The sequence below is a fragment of the Momordica charantia genome, assembly GCF_013281855.1.
Source record: "Momordica charantia cultivar OHB3-1 chromosome 5 unlocalized genomic scaffold, Mcharantia_2.0 BLBB01000005.1, whole genome shotgun sequence".
NCBI classification, from domain to species: domain Eukaryota; kingdom Viridiplantae; phylum Streptophyta; class Magnoliopsida; order Cucurbitales; family Cucurbitaceae; genus Momordica; species Momordica charantia.
The window spans coordinates 3,174,889-3,198,030 of record NW_028275163.1 but is presented as its reverse complement, the minus strand read 5'-3'; the positions used below and the strand labels follow the sequence as shown (position 1 = coordinate 3,198,030).

General features: G+C 37.2%; 7 protein-coding genes and 1 long non-coding RNA gene across 9 annotated transcripts; 4 read left to right on the top strand and 4 right to left on the bottom strand.

The window, feature by feature from the left end:
* Positions 1–47: 47 nt before the first annotated feature.
* On the bottom strand, positions 48–2,161 carry LOC111016245 (Acid phosphatase/vanadium-dependent haloperoxidase-related protein). The gene is made up of 2 exons (XM_022291557.2): positions 1,094–2,161; positions 48–338 (listed from the first exon to the last, which is right to left on the bottom strand). The coding sequence occupies exons 1-2, from the start codon at positions 1,763–1,765 to the stop codon at positions 177–179; spliced, it is 834 nt and encodes a 277-aa protein (XP_022147249.1). The 5' UTR covers positions 1,766–2,161; the 3' UTR covers positions 48–176.
* Positions 2,162–3,727: 1,566 nt separating this feature from the next.
* On the top strand, positions 3,728–6,519 carry LOC111016372 (cytochrome b561 and DOMON domain-containing protein At3g61750). The gene is made up of 5 exons (XM_022291757.2): positions 3,728–4,540; positions 4,626–5,022; positions 5,136–5,431; positions 5,688–5,993; positions 6,157–6,519. Exons 1-4 carry the CDS (start codon positions 4,280–4,282, stop codon positions 5,961–5,963), a joined length of 1,230 nt encoding a protein of 409 aa, XP_022147449.1. The 5' UTR covers positions 3,728–4,279; the 3' UTR covers positions 5,964–5,993; positions 6,157–6,519.
* A 24-nt stretch (positions 6,520–6,543) lies between these two features.
* On the bottom strand, positions 6,544–9,289 carry LOC111016373 (uncharacterized). Of its 2 annotated transcripts, none has more exons than XM_022291758.2 (6): positions 9,065–9,289; positions 8,608–8,794; positions 8,047–8,099; positions 7,598–7,835; positions 7,435–7,487; positions 6,544–7,104 (listed from the first exon to the last, which is right to left on the bottom strand). In XM_022291758.2, the coding sequence occupies exons 1-6, from the start codon at positions 9,108–9,110 to the stop codon at positions 6,809–6,811; spliced, it is 873 nt and encodes a 290-aa protein (XP_022147450.1). In that variant the 5' UTR covers positions 9,111–9,289; the 3' UTR covers positions 6,544–6,808. The 2 variants fall into 2 exon arrangements, with proteins under 2 accessions (XP_022147450.1, XP_022147451.1); XM_022291759.2 differs by having other exon boundaries at positions 6,544–7,044.
* A 952-nt stretch (positions 9,290–10,241) lies between these two features.
* LOC111016419 (thioredoxin-like 2, chloroplastic) lies at positions 10,242–13,662 on the top strand. Its single transcript, XM_022291823.2, has 4 exons — positions 10,242–10,722; positions 11,767–11,946; positions 12,772–12,936; positions 13,243–13,662. The coding sequence occupies exons 1-4, from the start codon at positions 10,513–10,515 to the stop codon at positions 13,384–13,386; spliced, it is 699 nt and encodes a 232-aa protein (XP_022147515.1). The 5' UTR covers positions 10,242–10,512; the 3' UTR covers positions 13,387–13,662.
* A 789-nt stretch (positions 13,663–14,451) lies between these two features.
* LOC148211157 (uncharacterized) lies at positions 14,452–16,084 on the bottom strand. The gene is made up of 2 exons (XR_015791082.1): positions 15,930–16,084; positions 14,452–15,331 (listed from the first exon to the last, which is right to left on the bottom strand). It is a non-coding gene; the product is annotated as an uncharacterized LOC148211157 (long non-coding RNA).
* On the top strand, positions 14,682–16,408 carry LOC111016421 (putative RING-H2 finger protein ATL21A). The gene is made up of 2 exons (XM_022291825.2): positions 14,682–15,351; positions 15,942–16,408. The coding sequence occupies exons 1-2, from the start codon at positions 14,682–14,684 to the stop codon at positions 16,406–16,408; spliced, it is 1,137 nt and encodes a 378-aa protein (XP_022147517.1).
* Positions 16,409–16,714: 306 nt separating this feature from the next.
* On the top strand, positions 16,715–17,956 carry LOC111016422 (non-specific lipid-transfer protein). Its single transcript, XM_022291826.2, has 2 exons — positions 16,715–17,103; positions 17,761–17,956. The coding sequence occupies exons 1-2, from the start codon at positions 16,715–16,717 to the stop codon at positions 17,810–17,812; spliced, it is 441 nt and encodes a 146-aa protein (XP_022147518.1). The 3' UTR covers positions 17,813–17,956.
* A 527-nt stretch (positions 17,957–18,483) lies between these two features.
* Positions 18,484–22,136, bottom strand: LOC111016362 (cyclic nucleotide-gated ion channel 1-like). The gene is made up of 8 exons (XM_022291745.2): positions 21,941–22,136; positions 21,201–21,750; positions 20,686–20,898; positions 20,298–20,581; positions 20,005–20,116; positions 19,517–19,753; positions 19,047–19,441; positions 18,484–18,946 (listed from the first exon to the last, which is right to left on the bottom strand). Exons 1-7 carry the CDS (start codon positions 21,985–21,987, stop codon positions 19,172–19,174), a joined length of 1,713 nt encoding a protein of 570 aa, XP_022147437.2. The 5' UTR covers positions 21,988–22,136; the 3' UTR covers positions 18,484–18,946; positions 19,047–19,171.
* Between the last annotated feature and the right edge of the window lie 1,006 nt (positions 22,137–23,142).

Genomic DNA, 23,142 nt, shown 5'->3' with positions numbered 1-23,142 from the left:
TTGTCTCTGCTCTCTAGTATGAACAAAGAAAGAAGAAAGCCTTCAGGTTGTGAGTAATCTTCTTCTTGCGTAATTTACTTCTCAATACTACTTGTACATTATAGTGCAAAACAAAGGGGGCCATTTCCAAAGTGAACAAGGTGAAATTCAATCACAGGTTGTGGAAGTAAACAAGTTCAACATGGGATCAAGCAACCCTGACAACAGAACCAAGCAACCGCAAACCCGAGCAGAGCACCGGCAAGGACTTGCGATGGCGTGTGGCCCAGCAGCTCTTTCAGCTTCCTTTTGCTGATGGGATGTCCTTGAAACAAGTCCTCAACGATAAGATTAAGAACCTGCATTCACCCATTCGCCAAATATTTCAGTACAAATAACCTTATTTACAAAGACACGAGTTACATCAGATGCAGCACAAAAGATGCCTTTGTTTACAAATGATAAGCCTCAAAGAAGATGCAACATATGCATTAAGCCAGTCCAGTAACGGCACATACCAACAGTCGAATCGTTTTAATCACCGGGAGTTCCTAGATCGATTTCATGAAATAACCATCTAAATATTTGACTTTGAAAGACTGACATCTAAATGTATAGTATGCCTCCTTGACTACAGAACCAAGAGTCTAGGACTTTGCTTCCTCAATAATCAAAATCCAACTGAGCCCAAAAAAAGTCGTGGAAAGACTACAATGGATACCAAGCATAAAACCAGCGGCTCAACAGCAAACAGAACTCCAAGCAGGAACCATAGATGAGCCAGAGAAAGACATACTGAAGCCCATAAAATGCAAAAGTTCCCCCATGGATATTCCAATAGGCATCTCCATGGATTGGCAGCAAACGCAGACTTTTCCACAAACAGATGGAGGGTCCATCCCTAATCTAGCTAGAACACAAATACTCAGACCAAACACTGGCAGCAGAACAGAGTAACCCACAAATTCTAAGGTCTCAATCTGGGTGATGAAAATTTGATGAAAACCCCTCAATAAACTTAGCAACTACTACAGAAAACTGTAAACACGAAGATTTTCAGAAAGCAGATTCCATGGAAATTTTGCAGGTATGCAGGGTAGTGGAAGTTCAGTACCTCAGCTTGCATTCCGGCATGTCGACGAACACCAATTGCATCATACATGACAATAAGACTAAACCCCAAGCAGACTGGAAAAAGAGAGTCCGCAACGCCGTGGCAAAGAGCCACCGAAGTCGTCAAAGCCGTGCATAATGCAGAGTGAGACGAAGGCATCCCACCACAAGCGAACATTATTTTCAAATCCCATTTTCTTTCCACGAAAAAGTTCAACAAAACCTTCATCGACTGCGCGAAGAACCACGCGAACAATCCCGAAATAAACGTCGGATTCGTCGCCAACGTAGCAACGAACGGACTTATCCGGTGCTTCGCGGTCGCGGTTATGCTCAACAAAGCAATCCCGAAACTCCCGCTCTGTAAGTAATTTCCATTAAACCCATCATCCACGAATCTCTCCGAAGCAATTTGGACGACGCCTTTGATACTTTGCAAAACTGGAGCCAACGCCCAGAAGGGATTCGAACGAAAACTCCGATCACCGCCGTCGGATTTCTGGTTTCTAGTAGTTGGACGAGTGTTACAAGACAAATAATGGGGAAATCTTCGGAACTTGTTTGATTGAATAAACCCAAAAGAGAAGAAGTTGGTGGAGAGAGCCGTGATGGGTCGGGGGGAGGCGTTGAAGACGAAGGGACTCGATATAAGTCCTAAACTAACAGTTTCCATAAGAAGGGATTCTGATTTGTGAGTTCAATGAGCATTTCAGGAGGAGACGGAGCAGAGAATTCTGGCGAGTTCGAAGCGCTTGGATTTTTGGAACTCTGGAGTGGAGAATCGTCTAAAATTGTCTTTCGCTCTCTATATAAGTTAAAATTAAACGGTGGAAACTTGGACAGGATACTGTAGTCTAGAAAAAGATTGAATTTTTGCAAATCGGAAGAACTTTCATAATTGGAAAATTTCAAAATCGTTTTGGGAAGAAAAAAAGAACCCTAAAATTAAGTGGCGGAGAAGTAGGCTTCAGCAAAACGCCATGGATGGGTAGCAGGATCAGTGATCAATCACCAGTTTGGCAAAGGAATATGCGGCGGTAATCGATATCCTTCTCAAATTTCATTCCAATTCGCAAGTATATGCCCCTTCTAATTCCATTATCCATCTCTCTCTTTTAATACAACTAATACAACAGGGAGGTGGGGATCAAATTCACAGCCTCGTAGTTGAGGTATATGTCAATTACCATTGAGCTATACTCGGGTTTTTTTCTTTTTTCCTTTTCATGCTAAAAGATGTTATTTTGATTTTTGGTTAAAATACCATTTTCATCACTTTTAACTTTACTTTATTTTAATTTTAAAGTAATTTTAAATTTTTTATTTTGTTCTCTGTTTTCTCATTTTATTTTTTCACAATTTCAACGTGATATTGTATTCAATATATTTATTGAAATGTAACAATAACATTTCAATAACTTTATATTAAAGGGTTTATGTTGTGTATAAAACTTGTATTAAATTTTTGTCAAGAGACCAAGATACTCACTTTATAAATTTATAGGGATCAAAACAAATATTTTGAGATACATGAATTAAAATGAATAAAAGTTAAAAAGTACATTAGCCAAAATGAATCAAAACCGAAAGTAAAATAGTATTTTAAACTGATTTTTATATTGGTAAAAAATAAGACGATAATTTGTTCTCTAAACTTTGATTTTTTTCCATCCCAATCAATTTTTATATCGTATATTACAAGTTTGATTTTGTTCCATCTTAGTCAAAACCAACTATTATAACTCAACATTGTCTTATAGATAGGTAGACTCGAAAATTTAATCATCACAGCCCATAGAAGATCTAATTGGTCATAGTTACATTCATTTTCGATAGATGGTTGTAGAAGCTATCAACCCCTCTTAATGATCAACATAAAAAAAATCCTATACTATAGAAGTTTCATACTCTTTTTGTTCCTACTATGATTTTATCTTTATAAATAATTTTTTAACATTGATAAACTCCACATCATTTTTAATACGATGCTGATATGACAGATAATGTACTATAAATTTCACCGTGTTCAAACTAGCTAAGAAGATCGGATTAGTCCAAGTATCAAGGAAGCTCTTGTGAAGTAAGGAGAGTCCTAAAAGACCAAGTAAACTCACCTTTTAAGTATAACAAAAACTTTAGGGAACTCCAAAAACAACTTTAGGAAATTGGAAACTTGAGTAATATCAAATCCATGATAATTTTCTTGAGAAAAATGGGTACTATGGGCCTCATGAGTTAAAGAACTTAGCAAACTTAAACCCAAGCCCAATTTGGCCCAAACTCTTGGATGGCAAGTTGAAAAGTGTGCCAAAGATAGTGCAAGAGAAAGCACTGCATTTCAAATCCTTCAACTTCACACCAACTTTTTCTTCTCTCTCTCCCTTTTTAGTACAATCAAAACTGACCACCTTTTTGGAAATTTGGACACATTATTGGAAAGGTTTGATGATTATTGGGCTGTTTAAAGTAGCAAACACCTAATTATGGTATCTTGCAACACAAAACAAGCCAACCTCTTTGAACTTGGAATTAGCAGCACTTCATTCCCAAGTTTAAGGCCCTAAAAACCATTACAAATCTCTTTCTCCTCTGAAAATAGTTATTAAATGTCACCAAATCTTTAGTTTGAATATTGGTTTTACAAAATGGGAAGAATTGTGCAAGTTTTGTCTTTTTATTTTCGTCATCCACGTGGAGTAGTTAACTTGAACATAGTTTAGTTCTTCCTATCTTTCCTACAATACCATAAGTCCAAATGCATATATATTTGACTATAAAAAAAATTACTTATCATAAAACTAAAATTTGAAAAAATCCTACATTAACAATCAAATACAAAGTTTTGTTCAAGAATCAAATGGCTTTGGGAAAAAAGATCATGAATTCTTAGCAACTTCACAAAAGAAGAGAGAGATGAAAACTGGCAGGTGGGTTTTCGCGGGAAAATGATGATGATTTTGCCATCAATTACCAACCACTGTCCCTAGTCGCTTTCACCACCACAAACCAACTAACATTGTTCAATCAATCCATCCTTAGAACCCAAGCTACTGCAACCTCTCAACCGCTTCCCCTTTTCTTCAATCACCATTCTTCTTGTTCATTTGTTCTTCATTCATCTTCTGCTAGACCATTTGCTTCCATCATTAATTACCCAGCTCAATCCCACCTTCAAACTCTTCTCCTAATGGCAAAAGGGGGCTTTCTGATATCTGTAGCCAAATGTGTAGCTGTGTTCTGTTTTCTCCTCCATGTTCTGGACCTGCAGACACTGTCCATGGCGGATGACGATGACGATTACGTCGAGGTAGACAACAGCAGCAACGGCGGTTACAGTGGTGGTGTATCTGAGCAATGTGATACTGATCTCAGGAGTTTTCTTCCACCACCGTATGGTAATCTAACCAACATCGTCTGCAAGCCCATCTGGAATACATTTGTATTACGGGTAAGTTTCATTTCATCTGAGATATTTTTCAATGCTTTGGAAAAAGAGAAAAGGAAACTTGAAGATTTTGTGTTGGGTTCTGCAGTATACACAGAATGAAGAGCATGTAATGAACATCATTGTATCAGCTTTATACACAACGGGGTGGGTGGGGATTGGGTTTTCTAGAGATGGGATGATGGTGGGATCAAGTGCAATGGTGGGATGGGTAAACAAGAAAGGGCATGCTAGAATCTACCAATACTACTTGCAGGGAAGAAAGCAATCAGAAGTAATAGAAGACAAAGGAGAATTGCCACTCACCAATGTTCCTGCATCAGTTGTGCTTCATGGTGCCACCATTTACATCGCATTTCAGCTCAAATTCAGCGCCATGGTTTCTCAGCAACCAATTCTCCTGGCTTTTGGGAATGCTTATCCCAGACATAATCACTTGTCTGCTCATAGCGATAAGATAGCGATTGTTTTTGACTTCGCTGCAGGTTTCTTTTGCTACCTCGTTTCTACCCACATCAACTTTGTCTGTAACTCTCTTTAACACCATTGAGAATTTCTTGAAGTTTTTGGCATACACTTGTATTTCTCTTTGACACAGGTTCCAAGTCTTCAGCAGCAGCAGCAGGCAGTGACATTGGGCAGATAAAGAAGAACCATGGTGTATTGGGGATAATTGGATGGGGTCTCATCCTTCCAGTTGGGGCAATCATTCCCAGATACTTCAGACATAAGGATCCTCTTTGGTACTATCTTCATTCAATAATTCAGTTCGTGGGCTTTGCCATTGGACTTGCTACTATTTTACTTGGAAGACAACTTTACAACAAAATTAAGGCCAACGTACCTACTCATAGAGGCATTGGCATCTTTGTCCTTGTGCTCAGCATTCTTCAGGTCTGTCTCAATCTTTGGTTTTCAAATCCCTGCATATTTCTCTAAATTGGCTGGACCCAACAAGGCCCAAACCCTGCTACTTAGGTTAGAACAGTAAAATACTATTTATAAGTGCACCAGTTACCTATGTTCTGAAAAAAATAAACATGAGACTATCAGTCAACAACTTTTCAGAAAAACTTACACGTAAATATATCTTTTTCTGGCAAAGAAATGAGGATTTGAGTAACTGATTTGATGGGTTGGGGAAATTCAGGTATTGGCATTCTTTCTGAGACCCAACAAGGAAGCTAAAATCAGAAAGTACTGGAACTGGTACCACCATTGGTTCGGAAGGATTGCACTGTTTTTTGGAGCATTGAACATAGTGTTGGGAATTCAAATTGGAGGTGCAGGAAATGAATGGAAAGTAGGCTATGGATTTCTTCTTAGCATAATACTCATTGCAGTGATTGTTCTGGAAGCACTGGCATGGATGAAAAGATCAGATAAAGCTTCCATGAGTTCATTTCAGATGAATCCAGTACCATAATTAAGCATTGTTTGGATATCTCATTTTTAGGTCTGTTCTGTTTCTTACTTCAGTCTTCTGTTTTTAAAATAAGAGTTCATTTCACTCATTCAGAACTGGTGAGACTTATGTTTCATAACCATTTCTTGTAAAAAGAAATGCTATTTCTTGTTTAAAACTAACTTCATAGTGGTGCTAAAATCTCCATTTTCAGAATTAGGAAACAGAAGATGGTGGAAGCATTTGGTCTTCATGAGGGCTGGCTTTGGGTCGTATGTCAAGTTCTTCTAAATTAAGCAGAAGCCTTTCAACGACGAAGCTATCTCGATGTGGGCGAGGATACATTACTTCGTGTTTGGTTAATAGGAATGGATGGTGTTTGTTTTCCCACATACAAGTTTTTGGAGGGCTGAATCGTTTGCAGGAGGAAGAAGCCTTGTATTGTTAACTCTGTTTCAGACGATATTCAAATAATGCAGTTTTGTGAAGTATGCAAACAGATTTCTGTATGATTGTCTGTCAATCATCAATGTTCCATATATTTTTGGAGGCAAAATTTTACCATTATCTTCTCACATCTTCTACTGTTTATGAAAGTAAGTTAAGAATTCAATGCACTGTGCAAATTTTTATTACAATTTACAAATTCGAGCTTATAATGGATGTACATTTATCCCCAAAATGGAAAAGTATGAAGCTCTTGTGCATCACAGTAATGCACAATGAAAAGTATATGACTGTCGATTATTCATTTAGTCATAAAACAATACAGATGAAAGAGCCCAGAAAATAAACCATCATACTTGATAGTCAAATTTTTTTCCTGTGGGGATGGGAAATGTACCAGCTTATGCAAAATTTTGGCTTTAATCACCCTTCTCTTTTGATGGAGAGCATATTATTTCCAAACAATTTCCGAGTTTTGACATAAATCCTTCTTTCGCTGGTGAATCAGTTTCCTTCTTATGATGGATGGTATGAACAAATGCCTCCATTTCATCTTTTGCTCTCTCAAAAATATTTGGCCCTTTCACTTCATTGAATATCATTTTCTGAGTCTGGTTGTAATTCCAATTTGGTGGTTTATCATTTGAACTAATTTCTGCATCATGTTCCGCAAAAAGAACCTCGTTAGAAGCATAAGAGCTGCAATTTTGTTTTACTGTAGGATAAAACATATAAGTAATGAGTAATCCAAAGTAAAAAAATTAGGCCATTAGCAATTTAAATTATATAATGACGGAAGGCAACAACAAATTGAACAAACTATATGGAGCTTCCATATATGTGTATCAGTGGCCATTTTATATGGAAAACCAATCAAAAGCAAATTTCAGGAGGTTGAAAAGTGAACCAGAGTACTAAGGTCATAAATGATGATAGAACAGAAATGAAAAGCATCCGTGGAGAACTCATTGAAGAAAACTGTGGCAGAAGTTGCCACAGATGCCAAATTTGATATCCTCAGAAGGAGGGGGGAAAACAGTGTTACCTGAGAGAAGCACTGTTTTTTTCTGCATTAATTCAGCATTGGCTGCTTCATCCCTTCAAAATAATTGCACGAAATGAAACAGGTTAGAGATGAAACTTTAATGCGTTAAAATTTATCTCATTGCTACTCAATCCAAACTAATTAAAAATAAGTAAATTGAGACCTTTTATCAAACGCCTGAGATTCTTTCTTAGAATGAAAAGTCTGAATAAAAGCCTCATATTCTTCCATTGCCCGCTCGAATACATTTGGAGCTTTGACTTCATTTAATGGGGTATCCTCTCCTATATCATCACGCTGGCCATGTGTTTCTTTCTGATGATGTGAATTTTTAATGTGCAACATCTTCTCAATCTCGTCCTTTGCTCTTTCAAGCACTTTTGCTGCATTCACTGTATTATCTGATCCACACACACAAGAAGAAGATAAACTCCATACTTGTTTTGACATATCAAGCTTTACTTCCCTCCAAGAGACCAGGTTTATACATCAATCTCCCATCTTTTACCCCATGAAAAAACTTGAAGAAGATATGCTAATTTACAAGGAGACGAGAAAGATATGATAATATGCAGTTTCAAACTCTAATATGAAAAGATACAAGGAAACCACCTGATTGAGACTCTGTTTTTTCTTCCTTGGACTCTGCTGCGACAGTTTCATCCCTGCAATCACAAAACAATTCACAAACAACATAACCCTTTATACATGCATGCATATATATATTATATATAAGGGTATAACTCTTTTGTTTATTTATTAAACTGAATTCTTAACACGGATAAGTAGACAATCTTCAAAATCAAACCAAACTTGGTCCAGAAACCAATGGATAAATTATCCAGAATCCAGAGAGAAAACACACACACAAACTCAGCCACTTAAAATCCAAAATCAAGTAACGAAAGAACGCAAAACATTAGCACTAAACCTTCATATCTAATTAGGAAACGTATAATGCATCCACAAAACCAACCCCCATAAAAATGGTCTCTCATCTAGCCTTAACACAAAACTTTAAAGAATGCCACCTTTTAACCATTGAAAGATATCAATTGATGAAATTAAAACGTTGAAGTTTAGTTGCACGTGGGGTAAAATATGAGCGAGATATTAAATATATATATATATACCAACTGCAGGTTCATAGTTGCATAATTAGTGCATAAAAACCTTCTTTCACTAATAGGCGCCTCTTTCTTCCTGTGGATCGTTTCAACAAGCGCCTCGATCTCCTCTTTTACTCTCTCAAACACGTTTGGCGCTCTGACTTGATCCATCGAGGTGTTCTCATCAATGTCATTACGCATTCCATGAGTCTCCTTATAATGACGAGGCGATCTATCAGTCTGTAATATTTCTGTCGAAAACGAATTGGGTGGTATTAATTCTCAATCAGCTAGCACAAGACTATTGATTCCATATGACTCGTATGGAAAAACAGATGATCACGTCAAAAAGAAAAAGAAGAGTCCTGAGAAAGTGTGAACTCAATGCAAACTCATCCCGTCAATGACAATATCAAACATAAATACAAACTTCAGATTACATACATACAAAAACGCGCAGATGGAATTGGAGGTACTGAGGAACAAGATTAAACAAGCAATTTGAGACGAGAGGAGGGTACCGGGTGAAAGAGGGCGTGGCGATGGGTCCGATCTGGATTCGGCCATATCACTCTGAATTTGAAAACGGAATAGAATTCAAAGCATTTAGAAGATGAAGCGTGAAGAACAAAGGATTAGAACAGAGGAGGTGCAGATTCCGGACGCCGGCGGCGGAAATGGCAGATTGGACAGAGCATCCGTTGGGCCCTGCCCAGTTTATTCTCTCGCGCGTATAATAATTAATGAAGACCATTTTTATACCAGAACCAAACCCATTATTCTTTTTTTTCTCCTATTTTTTTTAATATTTATCAAACTAAATATATCAATTTGTCAGTGTCAATTTTTTAAAAATTCTTAATTTATTTCCTAATGTTTTAAAACCTTTAATTTTACACTTAATATATTAAAATAATTCCTTCGTATATAAAAATTTCTAAATTACATCGGTCTGACAGATGATTAATAAAAAATTGATGTGTCATTGAATTATTGTACCAACTTAAACATAACTCAGACATATATATTTTGGACCAAAATATCATGGGTAAAGTAAAGCAAGAAATATCAAGTGGACGCCCAAAAATTCAGAAGGTCACGACCAAAGAAGAAGAACCAACCCAAGAACTAAGGATCAAGACCCGTTGGTGGATCGACTGGTCGGCTTGGCTTGCCCTTGTAGCTGACCACCTGCTAGTTGACCCGTTTGGTTCGGTTGGACTACGAAACCATATTCAGTTGGTTGTCTCAACCATCTAGGTCACTTGATTAGTCGCCCTCTGATTAGTCATAGATAAGTAACGAGCCAATTAATCTAAAGTTGGTATGAATTCAATAAAGGCCTGCTAGAGAGGAAGATCCCGATATCTATAGAATTTGACTTGTCCTTATATAAGCAATTCGAAAGGAGATAATATCCTAATGACTATAGATTTCCTATCGATTATAGGTTTTCTTCTACTTATAGATAAACAAAGAAATCTCATAATCAAGTAGGTCGAGAAACCATGCTTTTAAGTTAAACTTCATACAAAATTCGATTTCAAAACTAAAATTATTTCTTTTAATACAACATGGGGCGGTGAAGACGTTGGAAATAGATGTGGTAAAGATCTTGGGCAAAAAAATCCAAAATTAGACTGAGGAGGAAGATCAAAATCACACGACCATAAATGGGTAAATTGCGCCATTGTCATTGCAATTTGCAACCGTGGGTGGGAAAGTGTAAAAGCCTCTCTCTCTGATTCACGCGCTCGCGGCGCAAAGCAATCCCACACTCTGGAGATACTAGATACTCCTTTTACTCTCAAGTTGCAGAACAAAACAGCCACAATTACATCCACCCTTCTTCTTCTCCTCCTTCAACCGACCCGGCTGCCTTTCCCCCCATGCTGTTTAGCTCGTCGCCCAATTGGGGGGTGAGAAATTTTTGTCTTTTGAACTAGAAATCTGCGTTGTTCGTCTCTAAATGGCCGATGTTTTTACATTTTCGTCGCATTCCGTCCGTTTCTCCTCTGCTTCTTTACCCACCTCCTTTGCCTCCTCCTACAGTTCTACTCAGCCTTGTCTTCCACCCATCCCAAACTCGGATAAGAGGTTGATTCCTCTGCCATGTTATTCCACTGGCTCTGTAATGCCTCTTTCTTTCAGACCCAGAAACAAGTTCGTGTCTTTCAAGGTACAGAACTTTTATTTTTTGGTTGGATTTCTATGTCTGCTTGTTAATTGTCTAGATTTTTGTTGAATATCTAGTGAAATTAGTGACAATTATTTATTGATAATGTGTTCGATGGAAATTAATAGTTTTTCTGATGAACTTAGTTGTATAAGGATATCCACCACCAACAATTTGCGCTTTTTCGCATGCCCGATGATACTAGGAAGAACCTGTTTGTTGGGTTTGTTTGAATTTTATTTTCAATTTGGAGTTCCATATGCCGAATTGAAATTTGGGCAGATGATATACAACCCTAATGGTGAGACCCAGAGACCAAGTGCGGATATTTCTTATGAATTTACTGATAAAGGAAGTTTTGGCGGCCGACAGTATTGCCATTGCCATGGAGGCAGCTACTTGTACGGACTAGTTGATCGAACAGTTAAATTTTTCTTGGTAGTTGGTGTTTGTATTTTTATCAGTTATCTGACAATTTATCCCCATATGGATTTTCCTCATTTTTTTTAAAATTGGATATATTTTCCCTTCCCAACGTACCATCCTGGGAATTCTTGGAGGACCTTGGGTTTCGAAGGTCGTTTAATGAGAGAGATTATGAGTGAGCTTCACTTGACATCATGGAAGGCTTTCATATATCTCATGGTCTGGATTCAAATGTCTGGAAGTTGGAAAGTTCTAGCATCTTCACATTCAAATATCTTCGTAGTTACCTTATTGCATGCCTGCAAGCTCCCAGGGGAAATGAGCAGCTCGCAAAATTTTCATTCAGTTTGTAGCAGTGAAAGAGATGCAAATCTCTTTTGGCCTCTAGATGGAGGTCCTTCGGCTGAAAATTTTTGTGACTGCTTCCATATTATTAGTTAATGCCAATGGGACAACATTTTGTAATTTCACCCTAGCATTCTGAGGGCAGGATGCTGTACTATTTTCCCTTCTTTTCCTTTATTCACAATCATCTGTTTAAGGAAGTGCCTCTTAGTCAAACAAAAAAAAAAGTGAATCACTTTCTTAGTGGCTCCTGTTAATTATTCTATGGTGCTACAGGTACAGGCTGCTGTGGCCGAAAAAGACCAGCCAAAATGGTGGGAAAAGAATGCACCAAACATGATTGATATACATTCAACACAGGAATTTTTGACTGCATTAAGTGAAGCTGGTGATAGATTAGTTATTGTAGAATTTTATGGAACCTGGTGTGCTTCTTGCAGGGCATTATTTCCCCGGGTAACTTTCTTCATAATGCTTTATATTTCCGAAGTTGATCTTTTAATTCAGTTTCTGAAGTTGGCCTGTTAAGTTCATCCTGATATAGGAATTAATTCCATCTTTTTTGCATTTACTATTAAATAATCAGAACATGCTTTCAGCATTTTCTGGAACTGGATGTAGTACCATTTTATTGAACAAGTTGGCATGAAATGAACTTGTGCCCCTCTTTGTCTTGATTCAATTTGGATACATACAATGACTGCTGCATTTGTTTAGTTATTAAGATGAAAAGCTTTAAAGTGCCACGCTATTAGATATATAAAATTTTCCTGTCTATGTTTTATGAGGTTGAAACTGTAGACAGAGAATTTGGCAATCAAGAAAATTTCTGAATATTTGATATCCCAAGTAGCTGGTCTCAAGATGCTTAAAATATGCAACCTGGTGACCCCCTCGTTTGAATCTGAAGTTGAAGAATAACTGTATTTCTTGTCAAGAAAACTGCTCATATGAAGCAAGTGAATAAAAGATTTGATATACGAATTCATGCATGCTGATTGCTGATTGGTCTTTTCATGAGGAAGAGAAAACTGTGAATTTAAAATATATCCAAGATAAGCATACTCTTTTTTCTTATTATTTTCCTTACGTTGAAGTTATGATGAGAAAGCTCCAGAACAGTGTACACTTCTTAATTTCATACTCGTTTCTTGTGAATGTTGCTGACATCAAATGCATCTTACAGTTAAATCTGACTTGGTAGACTATCAGAATTTTTAGTTGGTTTTCTGTTTGATATTCTGATGTATGTGCATATATATGTTCGAATGGAACTGTCAGCTATGCAGAACAGCTGATGAACACCCTGAGATTGTATTCCTAAAAGTCAATTTTGATGAAAACAAGCCAATGTGCAAAAGTTTGAATGTCAAGGTCCTTCCTTATTTCCACTTTTATCGTGGCGCTGACGGTCAATTGGAGTCCTTCTCATGCTCACTCGCGAAGGTTAGCACCTTCAAACAATTCATCCTATTTTATTGGTTTAGCTTATAATGGAGCAGAATGTGTGCTCAAATTTAAGTAAATTTTCAAGTTGTGGATGTGAATGTGCAAGGCTTGTTGTGGATCTGTGAATCTAATATGGACTGTAAATGCGTTTCCGATCTCCATCTTTGAAAAGCTATAGTCAGTTGTTGATCTTATGGCAGGCAGTGATATTTTTCTTTGTATTTTTATCAAATGATGATCAATATAAGAAGCTCTATATTTTCTAAATTTTAACTCAGAATCTCAAATCTTCTCCTTCTGCAGTTTCAGAAAATTAAAGATGCAATTGTAATGCACAACACAGCTCGTTGCAGCATCGGCCCGCCAAGGGGAGTAGGAGATCTTATACTGGAGCCGGCCTCCTTGGCTCCCAAAGACAAACAACAAACAGAAGCTTCCTCATCATAGACTTGCTGCCAAATCCGTGTCGGTATCATTGTGCATTCCCCTGATATTAATATAAACTTCTTGTTTAGAAAAGAAAACATTCTGGAGTCAGCTATCCAATCTGTAAATTTGCATTCTTGTTCTGTAAAAGAATTCAGATTATGAGAATACCAATCATAAAATATTTTGCTGCCTTTATCTGCCTTCCTGGGCTGGCTTTGATGTTTGTACCTTAGAACTGGTGAGACTGGATAAAGTTTTAAATACAAGCCATTGATTCTTTTGGTTTGATTGGAAGCAGCTTGCATATACTTAAATTTAGCCTATGATTTCTAAGATCTCTTCTATACTTAAATTATAAGTTTATTCACCAAATTTTAATAGTTGTCAATTTAATCTTCAAACTTCAAAATGTTTAAATTCATCTCTAAACTTTTAATAAGTTTTTGTTGTTTACACTTTTATTTAGTGATGATCTCAAGAATTCTAATAAGTTTTCGTTGTTTAAACTTTTATTTATGATGATAATTTGACATGAGAGAGCAACAAGAAACAAAAGCTTAAGTCATATGGATAAAATAAAGGCAAGTATAGAAAATATTCGTTAGGATGAGTAAATAGAATATCTTTTAAACTAATTTTTTTTCAAATTCCATTCACCCAACTTGTATCTTTATTTAAAAATAAATAAACGATTTGCAGATGAGTTTTTAATTCCATGTATACACATTGATCTCTATGAATTTTCAATTGGACATATGCTTCAAGTTGGATTTATTCTTTAATTAAGCAAATCCAAATTAAGGGTTGGGATTTTGTTTTTTATTTTTGAGTTCAACAATTAAGGGTTGAGATTGACCTAGATAAGTTGAAATCTTTCCAATATTGTTACAAATAACTATAGTTTAAGTGTATATAATATAGTTTCTCCACAACTTAAATAAGCACAAAATATAGGAAAACAAATATTGAAAGCTAATTACCTTTGCAAAATATATATATATATATATATGTTGAAAGCTAATTCTCAATTTGAAGTTCTTAATTAAAAATGGGTATGGTCATCTTCAATCCTGAGGCTTTCCCTTGTCAGCATCAAAATTATTAGCTCTATTACTTGTGGAATTCACTGCTAAAGAAAGCCATTCTACAAGTACAAGTTTGGATACAACCTCCAAAACTTCTGACTTTAGAATAGTTTGATCAAGTCAAAACACAAACATAAACTAATCCTCTTATAATTTATTCAACCCCAATGATCAACAATAAAAGATCAGATTTATAAACTGTACAAAAGTTTTCTTCAAGCCAAGCTAATGGGTTTCTCACACATCTTTCTCTTCCTCTCCATCCTCCCTAGTTTATCCACAGCTGAGAGTTGCTCGACTTCCAAGTGTATAAACGACAAATTCTCCATCCGGTTCCCCTTCCGAATTCCAGAACAGCAACCTGCAAGATGCGGCTATCCCGGTTTCAACTTAGCCTGCAACAAAGCAGGTATCACGACTCTGAATCTATATTCTTCAGGACAATTTTATGTAAGGGATATCGATTATGCCACTCAACAGATACAGCTCTATGATCCAGAGGCTTGTCTTCCTAGAAAGCTTCTTGAAGGCTTCAAAATCTCAGATTCTCCGTTCATGCCCCTTTTTAGTCAGAATTTTACCTTTCTAAGCTGCCCGTCTCAGTTTGCAATATCGCGTTTTCCGGTCCTTGGTTGCCTAAGCAATTCCACCAACTCGGTTGTGGCTACTTCTTCCATGAGTTTTGTCAAGTCAATGTCAACCGCTTGCAAGATCATTGCTACTTTACCTGTCCCTGTATCACGCCCAGATGAGGCTGAAGGATTTTCATCAAACCTCAATGGCGATCTCGTGTTAACCTGGTACAGCCCTGCTTGTGGTATCTGTGAGTCAGAAGGCCGGCTTTGTGGGTACAAAAATAGTAATGGCCAGGGGATTACCTGTTACAATTACACAACAGGTATAAATTCTGCCTTTTGTCACTATTTGCAAAGTTTATCTTTAAACTATATCTCACATAAAGCTCGAAACTTCATCCTCGCATGCAAAATCAAACTTTTGAGATCAGTAAGAACAAATTCCTTTATCGTCACTTGTATATATCATAGTTGGTTGAGAAAAAGCTCAAAGCAAATACCTGATGAAAGATGCAAATAAGAACAAAACATTCTTTTCTTCAAATCAGAATTAACTTTAACCCTATTCCAAATAATACAGGTATTACCGAACGAATAAAACTACAGGCTGCTGTTGAATCTTAGACTGGCTCTTGGTTGACGAACACATACTCACATAAAAAATGTTTATATTACTGGACAGTTGGGATTAAACTAAGATTTGAATAATAATTAAAAAGGTTTCTGACTTCATATATGGTTAAGGAATGAAAACGACATTTGTTTCTGCCACACGTCTCTTCTTTATCAACTGCATACGAGACCAAATACGTTTTGCCAAATGCATTTGGATTTCATTGTCATACATGATGTAGTTTGCAAAAATATCAAACTTTACGATGCCAAATTAAATGACAATCACCTTAAATTTCAGAGGAAAATAATGCTCTCAGAGTATTTCGGATCATCTGTGTGGTGATTGTTCTACCGACTTTAATGTGTGTCTTTGGACTTGGCTGCTTTATCTGCTTCGCAAAGTGGGGCTATGGTCTTGCCGACGGTAGAGGAAACCAAGTTCAGCATCGGCAGCAGGTCAATCCGGCGGGGGCTGATTTAGAGGCAGAGCCACCAACCCGTTTGAGTGGTCTGGACGAATCCACCATTGAATCATATGAAAAGGTAATCCTTGGAGAAAGCCGGCGGCTGCCTGGCCCCAATGGCATCACCTGTCCCATATGCCTCGGAGAGTACCTATCCAAAGACACAGTTCGATGCATTCCTGAGTGCAAACATTGCTTTCATGTCGATTGTATTGATCAATGGCTTCGAGTCAACAGCAGTTGCCCTCTTTGTCGAAACTCTCCCTCTCCCTCCCCTTCCCATTTAACTCCATTCGTATGATCTTCTCAATTCTTCTCCTGCACGTAAAGAGAATACAACAAATGCAAAGTCAGTGTTCAGAGATTCAATTAATTAGCCAACTTCGAAGTTCACTTACTTCACTCAACTATGGAAAACTAAAAACCGCCCCACACCTCATCTGTGTGGAAGTAACTATAAAAATCCACAAAAACGGCATGGCAGCAGTTATCTAGGACGCATTGCACGAGAAAAATGGATATAAAAACACACCCATTACTCAATCACAAATCCCCATCTCAAAACAAAAACACCCACCAAGTGTTTGTAAAATTTCCCAAGTGAAAAATGGCAGGAACCCACAATCGGCGCACGATGATCAGTGCCCTAGCCTTCGTCGCCATCTTCACAAGCCCCATGATGATCGCCCTGTCCCAAACTGACGACGAGGCAGCTTGCGAACCGGTGATGCAGGAGCTGACGCCATGTCTCAGCTTCATCAAAGGCAGTGACAGCGAGTTCGGTGGTCCGAAACCGTCGCCGGAGTGCTGTAACGGCGTAAAAAAGTTGATCAGCGACACCAAAACGAAGGCGGACAAGGTAGCTACGTGCGAGTGTCTGAAGAAGGCTTTGGGGATGATCGGAACTTATGATCCGAGTCGCATCCCTTTGATTACGAAGAATTGCGGAATCGCCATCCAAATCCCTCCCATTGATAATTCCACCGACTGCTCGAAGTAATCAAAATTACATCTTTTGGCTTTCTTCTTCTTCTTTGCTCTGAGTTTAATTTCCACGACAATTTTTTGTGAAGATAAGATAAGCAAGCTTTTGGAGCTAAAATATTTTGTTTGTAAAAAAATTAACTTAGTTTATTAATTATTTCAAAAATACTTTGAAAATATTTAACCAATTTTCCAAAAGAAAAAAAAAGTACTAATTTAGTTGCTGAAATTTCTTCCTTGGTCTATTTGTCTCTATAACATGTGATTTTAATTTTAATTTTAATTTTTTATTTTTGAGAAAAACATGTGACCCAAAAAAGGAGGGAAAAAAACTACTTTTCAATTTGTTTAGTTCACTAACAATTAAATATTAAATGTTTTATCTTTCCGACATATTGACTCTTTTTGTTTTTGTTTTCTTTTATAAAAGCATGTGACTCTAAAAGGAGGACAAAATATATATTTTCTTAATTTGTTACTATTTCTAAGCTATTACTTCTCAACTTTAAAAACAAAACAACATCTTTTATTTTTTGAATGAATTTGAAAACTAGCCCAAAATTTAGAATTTGTGTAAAAAATACTTTGATATAAAGAAAAAAAGAAATGCATAATGGAATTATTGGGTGCTAATTTTGTTTGTTTGTGTTGTTGGCAATGGCATTGCAGGATTGAGGGACTCCAATTTGGAAGTGCTGTGTTATATGAGCTTGGGAATTAAGCAGATCCCATATGATATTTCTGAGTTTCTTAATGTTTCAGAATAAGATTGACAAAGTCATGTATTAGTCTCTCAATAATCATAATTTTAAAGGCCAGTAATACTCTTCTATCTACTATCAACAATAACTTATACTTTTACTAATCCACCCCTTTAATCAGTTTATGTTTTGAATGTGCTTTTGCCTTCTTTTGATTGTATATCTCGCTTGCCAATTCGGAGACAAGAACGAAGAAATATATCGAAAAGTTCAAATATAATGAATAAAACCATCCGTTAAATTATAGATTTAAATAAGTTTCTAAACTTTCAACTTTTGGTTTGTTAAGTACTAACTTATTTGACATTTTTTAAAATCCATGAACCTATTTGATTATTTGTCTAATAGGTTTATGAGCTTTTAAAATCTTTAAAATTCTATTAAACACTTTTAGAGTTTAGAACTAAACTTGTAATTCGACCTTAAAATGGGTTTAATATCGAAAACTTTGTTTAAGAAGTCTTCATCTGGAAGAGAATGGAATCTGTGGTTACTGAAATTCACAGAGGATAGAATCTATTAGCATGATCTATAACTGGGAAGTCAGATCAGAATTTGATGGTGGTGCTTCATTGTGTTCCTATTCTGTGGCATGTCCAACATCAGAGCAAGATAATTACCAAGAAGAAACTAAGCAAGAGAAAAATGGAAGTTGAAACCAAGCAGGAAGAGTTTTCTGTTGATTATCTTACATTATTCACATATACATATTATCAGTTTATCACAGACGCAAACCTTGCACCTGAGACTCAGGACATAAACATGACACAGCTTGAAACAGCACATTTCAAAGATCCAAGATGGTGAAATCTCGCTTGTCTTGCTCGAGCGGCTTCGGAGGCGGTGGGAGCGTCATCACTCTTGAGAGTTGGGACGTCTGCTGGTGTTGATCTCGCTGCACAACTTGCAGTAGATGGGATATGAATATGGATGCATATAGAGTGGCGCCAAAGCTCGCCGAGGCGCCAGCGGTTTTAGCCAATGCATCTTGAAACCTGCCATCTCCACCCCCTCTCCGCTTTCTTTCACAGTAATCATGCCAAGCTTCTTGTATTTTATAGGCAGCCCAAACTTTCCATTGATGAGAGTAGAACCTAGAGACCAAGGATTACAAATCAGTTACTTAGTTTATCAGTGGTTGAACTAACGTTATGGTAGAGAAATCTGTGTATGAGTTCAGTAGAAAGAGCATGCCTCACTGAGAGTTGGAACTGCTGGCTATTGAAGCGCTGGAAGTGGAACTGACTAACCACAGATTGCAGCTCTTTAGCCTTCAGAGCAAAGGCTTCAACCTCAGTTAGAGTTTTGACTGTTCTGGTTTAAATGGGAAGAGAAGTGGACTGCGGATCCATTGCCCACGGAACTAGCTCTTCACCGCAGAAGTCGCCAGCCTTGAGAACGTCCGAGTGAGAGTCGTTTTTCCAACCATAAGTAATAATTGTAGCCAGATTTCCTTTCATGATGAACAACATCATATCAATGGGGTCACCCTCTTGCAGAATGTTGCTGTTCTCTGTGAACAACACTGGCTTGAGATATTCGCACATTGCATCCAGCAATTGCTTATCCATGCTGCTAAAAAGTGGCACCTAAGGCGTTCCGAGATAAGGAAAATTTACAATTTCATTGGAGAAATATGAAAAATGTAGAAGGAAAGAACTCACTTTCTTAAGCAGAGCCAAGCAAAGATGGCGATTGATGTCTCTCCTAAGGTCTTTAGGAAGGTTACTGATGAGTTCCTCTTCCCTAACTCCCCTGTTTAGCTGCCATTTGTACTGATCGTATCGTCTAATACGCTGCCTCAAGTCCTCGGGGAGCATACGATGCGCCATCCAATGCTCGGCGTCTCTTCTGCTAATTCTCATCTGCTCTACTTTAACAGTTGTTGATTGCAGATATTTCTGTCAAGGGGAACAATCCACAATTGAAAGTTGAAGCAGAATAAGGGATGGAATCAGATATACAAAGCCCAACTCTACAAGTGCAATTTGGCAAAGATTTGATAAGAAACTTGAATCCTTAGTAACTAAATAGTATAATCCAGAAACCATCAATTCAAAAAGTCACATCATCAGATGGCTGGAGCATAATAAGTTTTCCTCTTGAACTTTGAGAAGTTACTACAAACAGACGAATGAGTGTCATGTATTACCTGAATATTGCTAATGAGTAACGCAAACAAGAGCAGACCAAGGATGGCAATGAAGACAGCAAAAAGAACCTCCCCCAAGTAATTGCTTATTTGAAGGTTCTGTCCACAAGAGCTGCAAAAAGACAGGCAAGTTCTTTTAGGGTGTATGTTGTTCCAAAGCAATGAACTTAAAAAACTGTAATAAATCTGCTACATGGATGATAGAGATAGGAAGTTATAACAATAGATTCACATATCTCATATCTCATTCCACACTAGAGTAGTGAACAAACACAGGGGCAACTTGTACAGACCCGACATTTCGCAGAGCCCACCAGAAGCAATAAAAGAATTTGTCGCGAAAATTCGTCGTCTGATCGGTTAAATGAAACTTAAGGGCTTCTAGATACATTCCAAAGTTGAAGGTCTTGTCATCTTCAGATTTTTTATGAGAGCAATACTGCTTTATAATGTATGCCGCTCTGCTGGGATCTCCACAGCACAGATCCTTGCTATTACAGTTACGTGTTCTGCATGCCTCAAGCCAGCATCTTTCTTCTTGTTCTACTGAAAACAAATACCAAATGGCACCAACTACCTAATTCATCACATTCACTGGCTCATATGAGAACTCCCTTTTAAACAAAATGTAAAAAACTGCTGATTTTTGTATTGCTAGAAAATCAAATGAACACAACATACATGACTAGCTAGCATATAAATAAGAAGATTGAAGGCAGCTCCACTCCAGGCCCTTTCTGTCAGTATGCCAGAAGTTCTGGTTACTTCTCTGTATAGCAGATAAATTCGGAGAAGCCTTGGAATGTACTGCAAAAGAACCGCAACCTTCACGAAGTCCTTTGTCCTCAATGCAATCGGGCCTTTCGCTGCAGGTATGATAACTAATACCAAAAGCTGAATGACATGAAAAGTAAATAGTAAGTTCACTTCTGTGAGGCAGTCAATTCTACTTAAAACAAAGGATTCACAAGAATCAACTCAAATGATTCCGACAATAATCCACTCTCAAACAGCGTACAGAACAGAACAAACACAAAATGATAATACAATATCGAGAAAGAGAAGATTGTGGACTGAGTTTTAAAGAGCTTATCATCCAATATTTAGCATTCCAAATGAGGAGAATAGCCAAATGTTATGCTCTTGACGCAAAGACCAGATGCTGCTAGGATCTTAAAACTATACTAAAATTATACCTGAGGCAGAGGGATAATGGATAAGATATCAATTATGAAGTTTGAGGACAGGTATCTCTTTGCTATAGCTGCTGGATCTTCAACTAGTTCGCCACTTCCAAATACTGGCAAAGAAGGAGGTAGAAAGCCCGTTCGGAATTCAAAGATAATGTGAAGTAGATAGAATATGTCGATGAATGAACGAAGAATGCAAGCAATGATCATAAGGAGCCGGTCCATGGTTAGGCATTGGTGTTGCCTATCAATCACTGGGATGTAAAAAAAGAGAGGGTCCACAGCTACAGCTAGGACACAGGAGAGCACAAATATCTTGTTCCATTGCTGAAGAAATGGCTTCTGTGGATCAAGAATTTTCTTCGAAAGTTCCAGTTTCTTCCTCGGCTGATCATATTCATGCTTGAAGCATAAAACTGCTTCCATCCTTCTAAAGCCCTCAGAAGCACTAGAAAATCTTCTCTGTATGCTTTCCAGTATTGACGCTGGAGACAACGTGCTCCTGTTTTGGTAACCTCCATATTTGACATGGATATCAGAAGTTGGATATCCAAACCTATATATTATCATTAAATTAGCATGTTGGGACAACAAGAACCAGACTTCCTACCATTCTTCAGAAACCAAATATGAATCCCCAATACAAACTTTGTGGAAATAGAAGCCATATGGTGCATTCACAGAACATAAGTTGGTTTTCAAAAAAATTGACAGCAAGAGAGAGAGAGAGTTAGGAATTTTCAAACCTGAAAAATTTTGGTTTCAGGGAACCCATAAATTTAGACATCAGCATCCAAAATGTAGCACTTTATGTACTGCTTAGCCAAAAACAAAACCTTACATTCATTGCAACTAAAATTAAAAATATGGACACTTCCAAGACAAGAAGTGGCACTTGAGCTTATGAAGAAAAAAGCTTTCTTTGGGTCAGTAAGAGAAATGGAAGACCGAATGCCTTGAATTAGCTAGTAAAGTAGGGTAAAGGGAGCTCCAAGAAAAATTGTTTCGTCTTTATTTCAGCTTTAACAAAGTTGCTTTCTAAAGGTAGAGTGGGCATTCAAGATGTAATCGTTTTTACATACATATCTAATTTTTTAGCAAAAGGAATTGTGTAGAATCCTGCTCTGGTTTGTGAAATAACTATCCCACAAAGAACATGTTGGGTTTGTAAAGTATGCAAACAAAGTCCTGCATTGGTTAGGGAACAAAGTGATCCATAGTATATAGAACAATTATCTCGATTGGTATGAGGTCAATTGGATGAAACCAAAAGCAAAGTCGTGAGGGTTATGCCTAAAGCGGACAATATCATACCATCGTGGAGATACTTGGGATTACGAAGGTACGTTGTCCTTAACAAAACATAAACTGTACACTGTAAAATTTGTTAAGTGAAACCCCAGATGATGCATGTTACAAAGAATCCAATTTTGGCCATCCACGAGGAGAGAAGAAAAAATCTTGGAGCATTGCCATTTTACTCTAGAGAAAACTTTGCAAAGTTTGATGTGCTTATCCCATTGCTACTTGAATTTTGCCTTTTCCGTTAAGTGGGAAGTCTTTTCTTTCAAGCAGTTGTCATGGTTTTCCTCATAGCTTTATTAAAAACAAGGTGGCCCTTCTCATGGAAGTGATAACAACAAGGATAAAGATATAAATCTAAACATAGCTTAATAGTTAAAGATATTCGTAACTTCGAACACTCAAACCATAAGAAAAAGAGTCTCTAAATTGTCACATTTTGCTTTATAAAAATCCAATTTCTATTTTACTCCAATTCTTGTTTTAGAAACCACAATGACAGATCACTAAACGACCATATACTTTATAACATTTTTCTTGTTATCATAGTAAACTCCTCTTTTGTCTGTGGCTTTTTCCATGAGAACTTTTCACGTAAAATCTATGTATTATTTATAATATTTATACTCATCTTTGTCATTGCATT

Excerpts from the sequence above, each read along its gene's own strand:
- LOC111016421 (XM_022291825.2), top strand. The coding sequence starts at position 14,682 with ATGGGTTTCTCACACATCTTTCTCTTCCTCTCCATCCTCCCTAGTTTA. Across the intron at positions 15,352-15,941 it reads CTGTTACAATTACACAACAG|AGGAAAATAATGCTCTCAGA; the intron begins GTATAAATTCTG and ends CTTAAATTTCAG.
- LOC111016372 (XM_022291757.2), top strand. The coding sequence starts at position 4,280 with ATGGCAAAAGGGGGCTTTCTGATATCTGTAGCCAAATGTGTAGCTGTG. Across the intron at positions 4,541-4,625 it reads GGAATACATTTGTATTACGG|TATACACAGAATGAAGAGCA; the intron begins GTAAGTTTCATT and ends TGGGTTCTGCAG. Across the intron at positions 5,432-5,687 it reads TTGTGCTCAGCATTCTTCAG|GTATTGGCATTCTTTCTGAG; the intron begins GTCTGTCTCAAT and ends GGGGAAATTCAG.
- LOC111016419 (XM_022291823.2), top strand. The coding sequence starts at position 10,513 with ATGGCCGATGTTTTTACATTTTCGTCGCATTCCGTCCGTTTCTCCTCT. Across the intron at positions 10,723-11,766 it reads ACAAGTTCGTGTCTTTCAAG|GTACAGGCTGCTGTGGCCGA; the intron begins GTACAGAACTTT and ends ATGGTGCTACAG. Across the intron at positions 11,947-12,771 it reads GCAGGGCATTATTTCCCCGG|CTATGCAGAACAGCTGATGA; the intron begins GTAACTTTCTTC and ends TGGAACTGTCAG.
- LOC111016373 (XM_022291758.2), bottom strand. The coding sequence starts at position 9,110 with ATGGCCGAATCCAGATCGGACCCATCGCCACGCCCTCTTTCACCCG. Across the intron at positions 8,795-9,064 it reads GCCACGCCCTCTTTCACCCG|AAATATTACAGACTGATAGA; the intron begins GTACCCTCCTCT and ends CGTTTTCGACAG. Across the intron at positions 7,488-7,597 it reads TCTCAGGCGTTTGATAAAAG|GGATGAAGCAGCCAATGCTG; the intron begins GTCTCAATTTAC and ends ATTATTTTGAAG.
- LOC111016362 (XM_022291745.2), bottom strand. The coding sequence starts at position 21,987 with ATGCTGATGTCTAAATTTATGGGTTCCCTGAAACCAAAATTTTTCAG. Across the intron at positions 21,751-21,940 it reads CTGAAACCAAAATTTTTCAG|GTTTGGATATCCAACTTCTG; the intron begins GTTTGAAAATTC and ends GATAATATATAG. Across the intron at positions 20,582-20,685 it reads TTTATATGCTAGCTAGTCAT|GTAGTTGGTGCCATTTGGTA; the intron begins GTATGTTGTGTT and ends GTGATGAATTAG.
- LOC111016245 (XM_022291557.2), bottom strand. The coding sequence starts at position 1,765 with ATGGAAACTGTTAGTTTAGGACTTATATCGAGTCCCTTCGTCTTCAAC. Across the intron at positions 339-1,093 it reads ATGCCGGAATGCAAGCTGAG|GTTCTTAATCTTATCGTTGA; the intron begins GTACTGAACTTC and ends GGGTGAATGCAG.
- LOC111016422 (XM_022291826.2), top strand. The coding sequence starts at position 16,715 with ATGGCAGGAACCCACAATCGGCGCACGATGATCAGTGCCCTAGCCTTC. Across the intron at positions 17,104-17,760 it reads AATTCCACCGACTGCTCGAA|GATTGAGGGACTCCAATTTG; the intron begins GTAATCAAAATT and ends ATGGCATTGCAG.